Genomic DNA, 14727 nt, shown 5'->3' with positions numbered 1-14727 from the left:
ACCGAACCTAACCTAACCTAACCTAACCTACCTAACCTAACCTAACCTAACCTAACCTAACCTAACCTACCTAACCTAACCTACTAACCTAACCTAACCTACCTAACCTAACCTAACCTAAGCTCTCGCCTGATGCGCCCGTACGGCGGGCTGCTGCTCCGCGTGCTTGCGCGCGTCGGGCGGGTCGGCATGGGCTGGGGTTCGTCAAGCTCGTGCGCGTCGAGCCCACGCTCGTCGAGCCCACGCTCGTCGAGCCCACGCTCGTCGAGCCCACGCTCGTCGAGCCCCTGCCCGTAGCGGTGTGGCTGGGCTGGTGGGGCAGGTGAGTGCGTGTCTCGCCCGTGCACGTCGGGCAGCAGGTGCCCGAGGGCTGTGTTCGAAGAGGGGGCGGTGGACTTACCTATGTAGACAGCCGTCCGTGCTGCCGTCCCTGCTACTACCCCTTTCCTTCCCTTGCCGCTGCACTTCCCTCCCCGTGGGCGCCCGACGCGCGATCTTCACATGCACGTCCGAGCAGCGATGAAGGGACGCGATTGCGCGTCCCATGGGCCACGTTCTGAGCCCGTCGCTTGACGACGGGCTCGTGTGGCGGGTGGTTGAGGGCCGGGTGGTGGTACGACGGCACGAGGGCGGCGGCGCAATGGGGGTGGGCACTGGTGGGTGGCGGCTCGCCGTCGCACTTCCCGCGTCGCTTCGATCGCTGGGAGGCGGGGTTTCTCGGGTGCGGGGCCATGGAATGACGACGGGGCCGCGTTGGGCATTGGTGAGGTCGCGGGACAGACGCCAGAGCGGGCACGCGGTGGGCGATGAACGGCGGGCGGTGGGGGCTGGTGAGTGAGCCGAAACGGACGGGCAGCGGCAGCGTACCTTGCTCGCGGCTCCAACCACCATGCTCCCCTCGATGCGCCCCTCCGAGGCTCCAGCGACGCACTTAGTGCATCGCTGGAGCATGTCGATCGCCGGTTGACGGGCGACGTTCGAACGCGCGGCCGGCCGACCGACGACGACGCATTTGCGCGTCGTGCTTGCCACGTCACGAGGCGGTCGCCAGTCGACGCGCTCGCGGGGCGTGTTGTAGAGGTGGGAGCGGCGGCTGCTGGTGCGAGGGAGGCGGAGTCTGGAAGGAGGAAGGCGAGAGGGGCGTGACGGGTCGCGCGGATGGCGACGCGCGGCCCGTCTCTTCCTGACGGGGGCGCGTGTGGCGGCGGCCTCGGTGTTGTCGACGTCGCAGGGGGTGTGTAGAGCGCGCGGGAGTGGCGGGCAAGAGTGCGGCGGCGGGGCGGTGGAGAGGGAGGGTAGGAGGAGGAGTGAACTTGGCAGAAGGCGACGCGCGTTCGGGGTTGAGCGCCCGCCCGGCAAGTGCCGACGCGCGCGCTCAGCGCCAGCGCGATTATTCCTCGACCTTTCGCCCACCTCTCGCGCGCCGTTTTTGCACGCGTTCTCTGCTTTCTTCGGGCGTTTGGTGCTTAGAAAATTGCTGCTTCGATTCCAGGTGAGTATCTGTGATAATTTCGGGTTTTTCGTGGCTCACAAGCCGGTACAGCATGGCTAGTACTGCTAACCCGGTACCATCAAACCCTAAGCCTACGGGTGATCAGCCTACGGATAATCAGCCTACGGATGGTGAGTAGATCCTTGTTCTGTTCATTGTCTGTTTACTTACTCTGTCCCAAGTCCCAACTGACACGTCGTTTCGAGTACAACCTCGACATAAGCGTGCCGTTCTGGACAAGTCAGGCCAGCCTTTGGCTGTCAACATAGGTGAGGGTGACGTTTGGCAAGGAGCATTCAACAACAATGGATCTCCGCTTGCTGCAGGGGCGTCGTTACCGGAGGAGGACGTAAGCATTGGTTTCCGTCTGTTGAATGGAGACGTAATGACTCGTATTTTTGTAGGGGTCACCGGGTTTGATAACAACCCAGCGGGCTGTTCCGCAGGCTGGATCTGTTGGTCCACCACGAGTGTCCAAGTGTCCACGGACTTCGACACCGCCGCCCGACGCTTCAACGGTGCCGCCCGACACTTTGATGGCGCCGCCCGACGCTTCGACGCTGCCGCCCGACGCTTCGACGCTGCCGCCCGACGCTTCGACGCTGCCGCCCGACGCATTGACACAGCCGCCTGGCCCTTCGACGCCACTGCCCGACCCTGCGCCAAGAACATCGAAGCGTACACGACGTGCAACACCTGAGTGGACTCCCACGCCTGTTCCGACGCCTGCTCCGACGCCTGTTCCGACGCCTGCTCCGACGCCTGCTTCGACACCTGCTCCGACACCTGCTTCGACGCCTGCTCCGACACGTGAACTGGAACGTGCACCGTTTCCAGCAGCGGTGATGCGGCGAGAGCGGTCTGTCACGGTATGTGTTATTCTGTTGAGCCCTGTTCATGCTTAGCTCATGTTGCACCAGCCGGAAGAATTCAGTCGTGAAAGACTGAGGAAGAAGGGTCGTTTTGTACGTGTGCTTTTGTACATGGTCTACATCAGCTGAATTTGTCTTTAGAATAAGAACGCTGAGGCTCATGCTCGAGACCATACGGCGGGGATGGCTGCTGCAGCTGAGTCTAACAAGGCTGGGTCGTCCCTAGCAGATCTCGAAGCACGCCGCAAAGTCCATGTCCACAATGCGGTGCCTCATGCGATCTCGAGTCAGGCTTCGACTGTGCTCTCATGGACTACTGAAGGGCCGACAACTGAAAAGTGTGAGGCTGTTCAGTGCCATCGTTGTGAGTCTTCAATTTGACATGTGTCCTATGTACTTATGTGCGAAGCGAGGAGAACGTTCGATGCCAACGACGTTGTTCTTGTGCGTCCCCGCCCGGGAATCAGGCGGAAAGATGTGAGTGCTACTTGTTTGTCCCTTCTGTACCATATACTGATTGATCAACCAGGGGTCTGTCCCAGAGAAAAAGACCTTTACTCACTGGGAATGCCTGACTATGGGAGCACGCAAGCACTATCAGAAGACTGAGGGCGGCGCAGTTGTTATCGACAAGGATCGACTCACACTTGACCGCAGCCTGACCGGTTGGCAGATCACGAAGATTGAGAAGAGCATCCGGCTGATGCGCGAGACGACTCGAGAGAAAGGACCGGCACGGACTGATGAAGAGAAACGGAAGGCACGCGCGGCAAAGAAGCATAGGCGCAAGGTTGAGAAGGAGGCTCAGAAGAAGGTGAAGGCTGCAGATCGTGTTGCTTTGAAGGCTGCAGATAAGGGGAAGGGTAAGGAAGTGGCCGAGGATTTCAGTGGTTCAGATCTCAGTTCACTCCCAACCTCTGATGAAGACTAGCCTCATTCCCTGTCTGTGTTACATTAGGGCTAGCTAATCTCCTCATACTGTACATACCGTGCACCATACACACATGCCCACTCATTCCCTATGCTCCCCACTCATTAGCCCATCTCTAATATCTGTGCCTTGTTATACTCCTTTATAATGCCATACACACTCATAATAACCTTCCTGTGTGTTGACCGAGCACAAGAGCGAGCAAGACAGCATGTGGAAGCTCAAAACATATATTGATTGTACTACCACAGCTCCTATTGTACACTACATACAGGGCTCATGGACAGCGTGACAGACAGCAGGACAGACGATAGGACGGAGAGCGGGACAGACAGCGGGACGGACGGAAGGCGAGAGCTCGCGAACGGCGACACGACGGCCAGCGGGGCAGACCACCGTGCCCGCCGACGACAGGCCGTGGGTTCGCACACCCACACGCGTCGGCGTGAGGCTCATCGGTCGAGCCCTCTACGCGTTCGAGCGCGTCGGTGACTTGCTGAGTGCGTGGGTGGTCGGCGGGCTGATGCTCGCCTCACTCATGCTGGGCGGGCTTGCGCGCGTCGAGTCGGGGCATGCGTTGCCCGTGCGCGGCGAGCTCCTGCTCACCCGGGTGGCCTGGATGCACTCTTGCATGTCGCGAGGTCGTCGCGTCTACTCGGCTGTTAGGGCGTACAATCGACGTACGTGCGGTCGTCATGCGCAGCCTCGTCGGTCTTCCGTTCGTCGGCCGTGCACTCGTCAGGCGTTAGCCTATCGGGCTCTTGCTAGTTACACCTGGGCGAGTCGGGCTCTTGTTCGGCACGCCTGTGCCGCGAGCTGTTGCTCGAGGATGGGGGCGGTGTCTTCGGTGCACATGGGCTGGTACTCGCCGGGCTGGGGCTCTCCGGGCTCGTGGCGGCGGGCCTGCTGTCGTCGGTCTCGCGTCCGACTGGCGGGGGGCCACCGTGCGTGCACTCGTCGTGCGTTCGCTCTTCGTGCGTGCGTTCGTCGCGCGTGTGTTCGTCGTGCGTGCGCTCGTCCTGCGTATGTTGGTGCGGTTGCTCCTCGTCGGGCTCGAGGGGACGGTGCGACTCACCATACCTTCCCTATGGTACTCCCTGGCTCCAACGACGCAATTGTTGCGTCGCTGGAGCCACTCGCGGGCACTTGAAGTGGGCTGTTCGGACGCGCGGGTTCGCGGTTGATTCGGACGCCCTGGCGCGCCGTTTCAATCGCTTTGAGCGGCCCGTCTGTGGCGGACGGGCTCGCGGAGGTGCTGGCCTGGTCGGGCGGTCGACTGAGGAGGCGAGGACGGCGGGGTATGGAAGGTAGGAGACGGTGGAGGGAGAGGGCGGAGGCGGAGGTGAGCCGCGTGCCGCAATGCACGACGGGGATGGGTATGGCACAGCTGTGGGTGCTGTCGTAGGTGTGGAGGGTGATGCGCGAGGGATGGGAGGCGAGGACGGTGGCGGGAGATGGTGGGTGAGCCGAAAACGACGACGGGCGGCCACTTACCTAGCTGTGGGCCGTGCTGGGCGTTCTGCGCTCTTCCTCTCCTTCCCTGACACCCTCCTCGCAGCTCCAGCGACTGTTGCAGCGTCGCTGGAGCCCGTCGATCGCAATGGGGCGCGCGCTCTTGAGACGCGCGGCTCACTGGTCGATGCAGACGCGTTTGCGCGTGCTGCGTGCCACGTCACGAGCCCGTCACTTGTGGACGGGCCCGCGGGGCATGGTGTCGCGTCCGCGGTGGTGGTAGGATAGTGGGAGGAAGGAGGTAGGAAGCGAGTGGGAGGCGGGCGCGTATGGCGATGGGCTTGCGCGTCGCAGGGGTAGGACGCGCGGCCCGCCACGTGCCACGACACGCGCGTGCGCTTGGTGAGTCCGCGGGCGATGTGTCCAGGTGTCTAGGGTGCCGGGCGTGCGACGGGAGGACAAGAGGTGGGTGGCTGAGAGGCTGAGGTTGAGGTTGAGGGCTGTGGCTGAGTCCGGCGGGACGAGTGGCTGAAGCCCGCTGGGTGGCTGAACATGGCGGGCGGGCGGCTGCGCGTACTTCGCAGAGGTATGTATTGTTTTCTATTCTACTTACATGGGGCTGCTACTCTACGTACGGTGGGGTTCATGTCCCACTCGCTCGACATGGAATCCCGCGCGTTGGCTTACCGTGCTGCTGCTCGTTGCATATGGGCGCGGCGGGCTGTCGCTCACTGCGCCCGTGCGGCGGGCTGTTGCTCGGAGGGTTGGCGTGTTGGTCTCGGCGTGTTCGTACGCGTCGAGCGTGCCTTCTGTCGGAGGCGTGCTTGGCGCGGTGGTGTGCGTCGGGCTCGTTCTCGTCGTGGGGGTGTTGGTCGCGTGCGGACTAGGCGGATCGCCCGTCGCTCTCTAACCGGGATGGCGGGGGGCTGGTGGGACATCGCGGTCGTGAGCGTCGGGTGGGCAGTGAGCGCGCACATGCGTGCCGGGTGGCTCCTCGTGGGGTGGCCAAGGTCAGTGACGGCGGTGGCGGGCACTCACTGGTGTGGACAGCCCCGCCTGCCACTGGCTCTCTGCCTGGCCGCTCCCCTCCGCTCTCCATGGCTCCAGCGACGCTCTTGCAGCATCGCTGGAGCCGCTTGATGCGCGGTCTTTGGGCGCGAGTCGACGGGGACGCGATTGTGCATCCCACGTCCCATTTTCTAAGGCCGTCTCTTGACGACGGGGTCGCGGTGCGTGTCGTTGAGGACGGGAGGTGAGACAGGGAGGCGAGGGTGGCGGGCGACGGAATGGTGGGAGACGGCGGGCGGTGGCTTGCGATGGTCACTTCGCGTGGCCCGTCCTTTGCCGACGGGGCATGTTGTGCTCTTGAAGGCGTCGCGGCCGGGCTGCCACGCGAGGAGAGAGGGGGGAGAACGGCTGGGAGAGGGTGGGTAAGCCGAAACGAACGGAGCGGCCCGTGCCTTGTTGATGCGCGGGCTTGTCGTCGAGGGTACGACGGGCGGCGCGGAGGGGTCTGCGATGGCAAGGGGCAGCGAGGGCGGGGAGCTGACGGCGGGGAAGAGCGGGCGGTGGCGCGGCATGTCGAGGTCAGGGCGGGCAGGCGGCAGGTGGTCGGGCAGGCCAACGACGTGCGTCGTGCCGATTGCCGAACGGCGGGGTGGCGCTGGCGAGCCGGCGCGTGCGTGAGCGCGCCGCCTGCCTATTGACGGTGGGGGTGTGCTCGCAAAAGGGGGGGAGGGCGCGGAGAGGGGGTGGTACTTACCTCCTTGGTGGCCCTCGTGGCCGCGTCCCCTCTCCCTGAGTCCCATCATACCCTCCCCGTGGCTCCAGCGATGCATTTGTCGCATCACTGGAGCCGGTCGTTGCCTTCCAAGGCGCGGTCTTGCGAAGCGCGGCGGCCCGACGAACGACGCGGTGGCGCGTCGTGTATGTCACGCCACGAGCCCGTCTATCGATGACGGACTCGCGGGGGTCATTGTCGTGGGCCGGGGGTCTTCGGAACGAGTCGCGGAGGGGGATGAGGAGGGGGAGGAGCGTCGGCTGGCGGGCGGGTGGCCTGGCGCTCGTGCTGCGTGCGTTACGCAGCCGGTCTGGCCGGCGGGGGGTATCGTCGACATGGGGTGGGCGGCGCGAGGCGGTCGAGAGAGATGGGGTGTGGCGGAAAAGAGGGGTGAGGGGGGTGAAGGACGGTGGTGAGAGGGTGAGACGGCGGCACCGACTAGGCGCCTTCGAGCGGGCCACGTCAGCGCGCGTCTGGCGCTGACGGGCCCGGCCGCGCGTATGTTGAGGTCGCGGGCGGCGTTGTGGAGGGCGGAGGGCGGCGAGCCTGTGATGGCAGGAGTGTTGGTCGGTGGGTTGTGGGTTGGCGGGGTGGGTGGAGGAACGGACGGCTGGATGGCTGAGGCAGGCGCGTGGGTGCGGCACGTCCTGAGCCGGCCGTGCGGGGCTCGTTTCTTGTATACCGGCGTGGGCGTGGCGTGTTTGCGCGGGCGGGTGGCCTTCGAGAGGGGGTGGCGGTGTTCGAGAGGGGGTGGGTGAGTCTGAGCGGCGGCAGCCACTCACCTGGGCTCGCCGCGTCCTGCGGCGGTGTGTGCCAGATCCAGCGACGCTGTTTTTGCGTCGCTGGAGCTGTTTGCGGCCGCTCAAAGGCGCGATGGCGCCGGCCCTTCGACGCGCACGCTCTTGCGCGTCGCGAGTGTCACGTCACGGCCCGTTTCTTGCGAACGGGCCGGTGCGTCGTGTTGCGGGTGATGCGGTGGTCGTCGGAGGGTGCGAGCAAAGCGAGAGGGAGAGGAGGAGGCGAGGGGAGGACGAGGAGCTGGGCGGCTGAGCGTGTCGCGACGCGCGGCCCATCACGTGCCAACGCGCACGCGCGTGCGCTCGGTGACTGCGCGGGCGATCTTGTGGAGCGTCGAGGGCGGCGGGCGTGCGACGGATACGCGAGAGGGGCGGCGGGCTGGGTGGCTGAGAGGGAGAGGTCGGCGGGCTGGGTGGCTGAGCCCGGCGGGCTGGGTGGCTGCAGCCACAGGTCCGCGGGCTGGCGCTTGGACGCTCGCGCGAGTCACAACTTACCGCATTCGGTAAGTAAGTTACCGAATGCGGTATCTCCGAGGATTTCGGCCTCTCGGGGCCCCCGGGGTAGAAGGGTAGTGTTAGGCACCGGAACCGGTGTCGATTTCCAGCGTGCGAACTCGTCCTCTCTACATAACTGTTTCCGCCGCTGTGCCTACTGACATATGTTTGGTGGCAGTACATTACGGCTCACGAGAAATGCTCAGTTTGCACATGTCTTCAGCATGCTCGCTGTGATGTGCTTCCGGGCTCTATGAGCTGCTCCCAATGCGTTGACTTGGGCGTCCAGATACTGTGTACCGTGACCGTGGTGAGCATCGCATTTCTCAATGAACATAGCACCGACCAGGTGTGCTTGGGCAGCAACCATCGAGGGCACGCATGTGGCAGCGCGTCAAGAGTGAACCAGCCTACTACCTCAGCCACCACTTCATGGCCAATCTGCAATTGGTTTTACACGCATGGGAAGCCCAGCGCGCGCGCCATGCGCACGCTTATGAACACTTTCACCACACAGTATACCCGCGTCTTTCCAATCCGCTCTCGCCGCTCTACGAGAGCGATAAGACGGAGTATCTTGAGATTTACTATAGTTGGAGAGCGGTCAAAACAATGACGCTCATGCTATACGCATACGATGGAAGTTACAGGCGCTTGTTACAACGGCTCAGAGAGCAGCGCGCACGTCAGGAGGCACGTTCGAGACTTCGCGTATGGTCTTACTAGTAGAGTACATACTTCTTCTTGTGGAATCCAAATCAAGATCATGTGCGTCTATGTATGGATATGCGTGGCGCCCCGCGCACGTTCCCGCATCTGATCTATCAGATATGCTGCAGTGGCCGGCGGCACTTGTACTCATTGTTCGACTCCGATGACTGCGATAAACCTGCCGCAACACACCGGTAACTTGATGTCAGCTATGATATTGACCGGTTGCATTGACACGCCACATGCGCAGCAGAGAGTCGCATGCGACGGGAAGTGACGGTCGTGGTGCGTGGTGATGTCCCATGACAGACGCGTCCAAACTCACGGTTAGCATAGCGTCGTGCGAGCGAACGATGTATACAATGTCAGGCGTCAAACGCAACCTACTGCGCGGTGCGCGCACATGAGGTGATCTGCGCACGTTGCACTGATCATGCCGGTGATGATCCCTGCTCGTTCATGGTGAGCTTGCGCGTCCATGCATTCATGGATCTGCCATATCAATCAATGTTCCTCAGGCTCGGAACAACAATCCAAGGATGCGCACCGCATAGTACATACTACTGCGCATATTGCCACTTGTATAAATAGGTGCATTGGCGCAGGACTCTGCGCATGCGCAATACAACGTCGCGACATCAATGCGGATACCGGGGTGCAACCACTGATATTACCGTGTGAATGCAATACTGCTCACTGTGGCCGAACGGAGGTTCGTACCGCAGGAAGCGCCCGCCGCCACACAACTCACATGACGCAAAACATAGCACTCGGTATGTCAGGTGCCGTCTTCTCTTCTCAAGTCGCTGCCATGTCCAGCTCCAACACTCCCCAAAGTGTGTCTGCCGGTGGTAGTGGAACGACGTGCGAAGCCAGCGGTGAGTACCGAGCATTTATATTCCAAGTACATCAGGAAACTGTGCAATCTCTGACGGTATGTACATCTGAGAGCTGGCCTTCAGAGCGTCAGAGCCTGTCAGGGCACTCCAGATATTACAACCCACCAGTTGGTTTCAGATAGTGCCAGAAAGTATCAGGTAGCACAGTACGTTAGAAAGCAGATATCACAAATTTCATCAGGAACCCCCTCCTACAGATAAATCGGCACAAACGCAATGTATTAAGACTACTACATATCATAATGTACGTCTACCCGTCAGAGCACATGTAGGTGGGGCCCGTGCGCAGACTTATGTCCTCGAGCGGGATAGGGGCGCGGAACTGACCACATCCGCGCTTATGGCGCGAGGTGCGCGGCGCGCCGGAGACGTTCTGGACGCCGCTGCACTCGAGGGAAGTGCCTGAGTAGGCGTAGAGGCCTCCGAAATTTCTCCTTACCCTTGGGACCCGGAATTGCGACAGCCTTGTTGCTCTCACGACGCGTCGCCGAGGTCTTCTCCATCCTCGCGTTGAGTGCAGACGCGAGGGTCGCGATCCTCGTTGGTCGCATCAGCGAGACCCGCCGGCGTCGCGCCGTAGAGGCTGGCGAAGTGCGCTAGGGAATGCTGGAGCTTCGCGAGGTAGTCGTCGTTGTGCGCGAGTGTGCTCTGCAGGATCTGGAACCATGCGCTCGTCGTCGGCTCCGCGGAGAGCGCGTCTTTGTGTGGTGTGGGCGCGGGGCCGGGCACGTGCGGGTGGGTTGGCAGCAGATGCGTAGAAGTTGCGGATGGGGAGGGCGGGGCGGCCGCGCGCGATGTACAGTGCGAGGGAGGTGCTGAAGTACGCGCGGAGGAGAATCGAGATGGAAGTGGGGGAGAGGTTTGGGACGTAGGAATGTAAGAACAACACGGAGGTGACGAGGCGGAGGCTGTAGACCAGTCAGTGAGAGTAGTGCAATGGGTGTTGCGGTCTACCTACAGGAAGAAGCCCCCGTCGAACTTCTTGCTGGGCGTGGAGTACCTCCCGGCCCAGCCGCCAACACCGTGCAAGAGGACCTTCTTCCAATTGAGCTCCTCGACCTTGCGGTGGACCGCCTCCTTGTCTCTGCCGTTGAGTCCATTCTGCCGGAGCTCGACACTGATCTGCTGTTCTCGCACCTCCAGCACGTTGATTAGCATGGTCTCATCTGCGGAGTTCTCGACGGGGATCCCGACCGCTGATGGAGCGTGAGCAGGATCGTTCGCGATCTTCGCAAGGATCGCAAGAGTATGCGATTCCGTGACTTCTGTGCGCCCGTTGGCGCACCATTCAGACCGACTGACGACAACGCCGCGATAATGTTCGATACCGATAAAGCGAACGCACTTCCCGTCGAGGTGAAGAGCGCACTTACCCGGTGGTCTTGCACTCGCGCCCCAGCCAGCACGACGGCGAAATCTGCGCGGCGGACTGTCCAGCCGGGGCGCGTTGACAGCACGAACGTGTGAGGGGTGCGGCTGCAACTGTTCAGGCAGAGGTTGGAGGGCGGGCATAGGCGGTGTATCAGCATCATAGGGTACACGCACTTTATCTCGCGCATCCTCTCGACGTCCTGTTTGCGTTATCCCGTCCCCACTCTCTGTTCTCGCTCGATCCAAACCCGTGGCCACGCGCGCCAGTCGTCCACCACCCTGGCCATGTCGAGACGTGCCGCGAAGCGCGAGGAGACGCAGATCTTCTGCACAGGTTCGTCCACGCTCGGGCGGAAAGCGCGCAGCGCGCGGAACGTCCCGTAGAAGTTGAGGTTGAGCAGTGGCCGGCAGAGCTCTGCCTCGTCACGAAGGGTCGTGCTGGCGGAGGGCAGAGCAGGTCAAAGGGGCGGGTAAGCCGGTGGGAGTTACATACAGGTGGGTGTCCAAACGATGAGGGGCTGTGCGAGCAAGCAAGCGGGCAGGCGCATGGGTAAGTGCAAGGTAAGTGCATGACTCTGAGCGACGATATGGAGGCCCAGGAGGGACTCGGAGGCGCAGATGAAGTGCTAAGCGCCTCAGCCACGACACGTCACTGACGCGCGCTTGCTACTTACCGTCCCTCTCGCTCTCACTGCACTTCACCCTACTTCACCCCACGTCCACCTTCGACCTCGGCACCCTTGTCGCCACCTCTCATCTTTGCTTCGCCCATCCCTCCTTGCTGGCCTACCTCAAGACAGTACGCGCAGGTCCGCAAGAGATGTCGGCACGTGAATCGACCCGCCACGCACCCCACGATCGCGTGGCCCAGCAGCCGCAACGGGCTCCAGCGACGCACAAAGTACACCGACGGGGGGCGAGGATGGTCACGAAGGAGGGGAGATATCGAACTGAAATTCTCAGTGAGTGCCCTCCGTTTGTTACCTCGACCTGACCCGATGACCAGGCCCGCAAGCGTTTCAACCGGCCGAGCAGTCTGAACATTCACATCAACACCCACATTGGTGCGAAGCGTACGTATCCTTCTCGATGACATCTACACGCATCTTGATGATGAAATTGAGTGTTGCGCCGCAGCGTTCGCGTGCAGCTACCCGGGGTGCAACCGTAGACTCAACGTCAACTCGAACATGTGTCAGCACCACCGGAAACCACCTCACCTCCCGCTGGCGTGATGCCGTCGTGCGGCTGATTAAGCATCCCTCTGGCTCAACGCACTCGCTGCCCCTCTCGGCCTCGCCGTCGCGCTCGCCCGAGCCAGTCTACTCCCCAGGCTCAAGATACGGCTACTCATTGGCGCCCTACCCGCTCGAGCATTCGGCGCCGTATTCAGACCCTGAGGAGTACGACACTGGCCGCTCGCTGCCCCCCAGCAGCACGCGTCACCACCCGTACGCCCGCCCGCTGTCCCTGCAGCTACGCCGCCGCCAACGTCAAGCGCGAGACACCTGAGCCCGCCCTGCTCGTGGGTGTCCCGGAGGCGAACCTTCGAGACCGTGTCCAGTGCCGCCTGCACTCGAACTCGTCCCCCATGCCGTGCTACTGTGAGGATTGCACCACATTGACGCACCCCGTATCACTGATCTTCATAGCACACTCCCGACGGACGAGCCCCCGCACACGATCGCGAACGCGATGGATGAAGAGCATGCTGGGCCCAGCTAGTACAGTGGTAAGCAGGAGCTCTCGACGTACACACAGCGGTCTGTACACCCCTCGTATATACCCTGAGTCTGCGGTAACGCCGTTGTTGACGGTTTGAATAACATACCTGTCGAAATGTTGTATGCAGTACCGGAAATATATCTGATAGTGTTATGACGTCTGATGCGACTGAGAGGCTGAGGCAGTGTCTGAAAGTGTCTGGACCACTCTGAGGCTTTCTGAAGATGTCTGAGAATTCTATCTGACAACAACAATTTGCGAAAATCCGTGGCCTTGAGGACTGGCCAAATGAACCGTTCTGATGCGTTCTGAAGCGTTCTGAGCGCTTATGAAGCCCCTGACAGGGCCTGTCAGAGGAATTGCACGAAAACCTGATGACTAGCGGACTGACCATTCTCAAGCCGGTGAATACTTAGCGTGCCCGCGCCGTGAACAGCCAAAATCAGTACGGACCCCTGCTAGTTGTAGGTACTCAGTGGCGTCCAGGGCTGACTCGCTACCTACAGATGCATGGCGCCGACCGGTGTGCAATGTGCATCTTCCACCGCAGTGCCAATTGCGACGTACGTCCAAACTCGGAGACATGCGAGCAGTGCTTGACACGCGGATTGGGAATAATGTGCACGGTAGCGGTGAGTGTCCATCATGTCGGTATCTGGGTAACCCTCAGACTAACTGTGCCTGCACCGGCAGTCATCGTGGCCGCACAGGATGAGTGCCGCGTTTGACAATAACCCGCACGAGTACTACATGTCGGCCGAGTTCATGGCCAAATTCATCAAATTCGCGGCTCCGTACGCGGGTAGGGTACTAGAGCTCATGGGCAAGCGCATGGCGTATACCTGTGAGGCTGACACTCAACTCGTGATACGCGTGGATCAAGTTTGGGACCCTAAGGCTCTGGAGCGTTACTTGGATGAGCGGCGCGCCCGCTTCGACGCGATCGTATGTGAGCAGAACCTCATGGATACGTTATGGCCAGTGATGGACCAGTACATGGGCTTGTACAAAAGGGAGGCAGAAGCGATCGCCCTTGCGGACATGTTAGAGATTGAATTGAACGCGGACTGGAATCGTTTCATGTCCTAGGCATCTTAGTATCTGTATCTCTGTCTAATTTTGAGCGGATCTGTCGTTTGTACATGGGACATCGGGGTGTGATCGGCAATTCCCAGATTAGCGATAGCCTTGTGTGTGTCTATGTACGGACATCTGTAGCGCTCAGAACCGATCACTTCATCACACACAATCGATCAGATTGATCTGACAGCTTGTTATCGTGTCTCAGATGCTGCGGCTGCAATGTGCATGCACACTGAGACCATGTGCGTGCATTATGTTCTCGAGCATTGGGAAGTGAGGTGTTGCTGCGCACTCGCGTGAATCCCAATAATGTATGTGCGCATACTACAAAACGCAGTACTCCTCCAAGGGGATCTTGCGCGGGAGGGTGGGATCCCCTGTTACATGGTGCGCGCAGTACCGGAGACAATAGGTTACTTTGAGGAACCTAAGGCATGGTTCGCGATGCTGACATGTGCTTGAGGGGATCTCGCGCACGCGCGCGAGATCCCCTGGGAGACTGTGTGTACTACGTTTGAGTACACGGACGCGTCGTGCGCGCGTACCCTTTCTAGGGGATCTCGCGCGGGTGCGCAGGATCCCCTGAGACCCCATGTGCGTACGCTGTGCGGGTACATGGAGGTATCATACATGCATATACTTTGTAGGGGATCTCGCGCACCCCTGGGGACTGTGTGTACTATGTTTGAGTAAATGGATGTGTCATGCGCGCGTACCCTTTCCAGGGGATCTCGCGCGGGTGCGCAGGATCCCCTTGGAGCCCATGTGCGTACGCTGTGCGGGTACATGGAGGTATCATACATGCATACCCTTTCCAGGGGATCTCGCGCAGGTGCGCAGGATCCCCTGGGAGCCCATGTGCGTACGCTGTGTGGGTACATGGGGGTATCATACATGCATACCCTTTCTAGGGGATCTTGCGCGGGTGCGCAGTATCCCCTGGGAGACTGTATGTGTACAATGTTTGAGTACATGGATGTGTCGTGCGCGCGTACCCTTTCTAGGGGATCTCGCGCGGGTGCGCAGGATCCCCTAACACATGGTGCGTGGTGCGTGCATGGCACATGGGACTGGCATATGTCCCAGGGGATGTCGCGCCAGTGCACAGACCCCTGACAT

At 61.1% G+C, this 14727-nt stretch overlaps 5 protein-coding genes across 5 annotated transcripts; 3 read left to right on the top strand and 2 right to left on the bottom strand.

The window, feature by feature from the left end:
* Positions 1 to 107: 107 nt before the first annotated feature.
* C8Q71DRAFT_863864 (uncharacterized protein) lies at positions 108 to 733 on the bottom strand (the record flags this gene model as incomplete). The annotated part of the gene is made up of 2 exons (XM_047928244.1): positions 108 to 310; positions 502 to 733. 2 exons carry the CDS (start codon positions 731 to 733, stop codon positions 108 to 110), a joined length of 435 nt encoding a protein of 144 aa, XP_047772293.1.
* Positions 734 to 1544: 811 nt separating this feature from the next.
* C8Q71DRAFT_863863 (uncharacterized protein) lies at positions 1545 to 3295 on the top strand (the record flags this gene model as incomplete). The annotated part of the gene is made up of 7 exons (XM_047928243.1): positions 1545 to 1623; positions 1675 to 1841; positions 1897 to 2361; positions 2413 to 2457; positions 2506 to 2704; positions 2774 to 2841; positions 2894 to 3295. The coding sequence occupies 7 exons, from the start codon at positions 1545 to 1547 to the stop codon at positions 3293 to 3295; spliced, it is 1425 nt and encodes a 474-aa protein (XP_047772292.1).
* A 4608-nt stretch (positions 3296 to 7903) lies between these two features.
* On the top strand, positions 7904 to 8596 carry C8Q71DRAFT_793106 (uncharacterized protein; the record flags this gene model as incomplete). Its single annotated transcript, XM_047925445.1, has 3 exons — positions 7904 to 7930; positions 7998 to 8126; positions 8183 to 8596. Coding segments are annotated over 3 exons (519 nt in total), but the record flags the coding sequence as incomplete, so codon positions are not given.
* A 1083-nt stretch (positions 8597 to 9679) lies between these two features.
* On the bottom strand, positions 9680 to 11348 carry C8Q71DRAFT_728549 (uncharacterized protein; the record flags this gene model as incomplete). Its single annotated transcript, XM_047921964.1, has 7 exons — positions 9680 to 9869; positions 9908 to 10127; positions 10159 to 10337; positions 10388 to 10726; positions 10803 to 10858; positions 11049 to 11238; positions 11290 to 11348. 7 exons carry the CDS (start codon positions 11346 to 11348, stop codon positions 9680 to 9682), a joined length of 1233 nt encoding a protein of 410 aa, XP_047772290.1.
* Positions 11349 to 11812: 464 nt separating this feature from the next.
* Positions 11813 to 12035, top strand: C8Q71DRAFT_719203 (uncharacterized protein; the record flags this gene model as incomplete). Its single annotated transcript, XM_047921279.1, has 2 exons — positions 11813 to 11873; positions 11938 to 12035. Coding segments are annotated over 2 exons (159 nt in total), but the record flags the coding sequence as incomplete, so codon positions are not given.
* Positions 12036 to 14727: the final 2692 nt, after the last annotated feature.

Source organism: Rhodofomes roseus (genome assembly GCF_022264815.1).
Source record: "Rhodofomes roseus strain CIRM-BRFM 1785 chromosome Unknown C8Q71scaffold_54, whole genome shotgun sequence".
Classification (NCBI taxonomy): Eukaryota; Fungi; Basidiomycota; class Agaricomycetes; order Polyporales; family Fomitopsidaceae; genus Rhodofomes; species Rhodofomes roseus.
The sequence above is the reverse complement of the archived record's forward strand: the minus strand, read 5'-3'. Positions and strand labels throughout refer to the sequence as shown.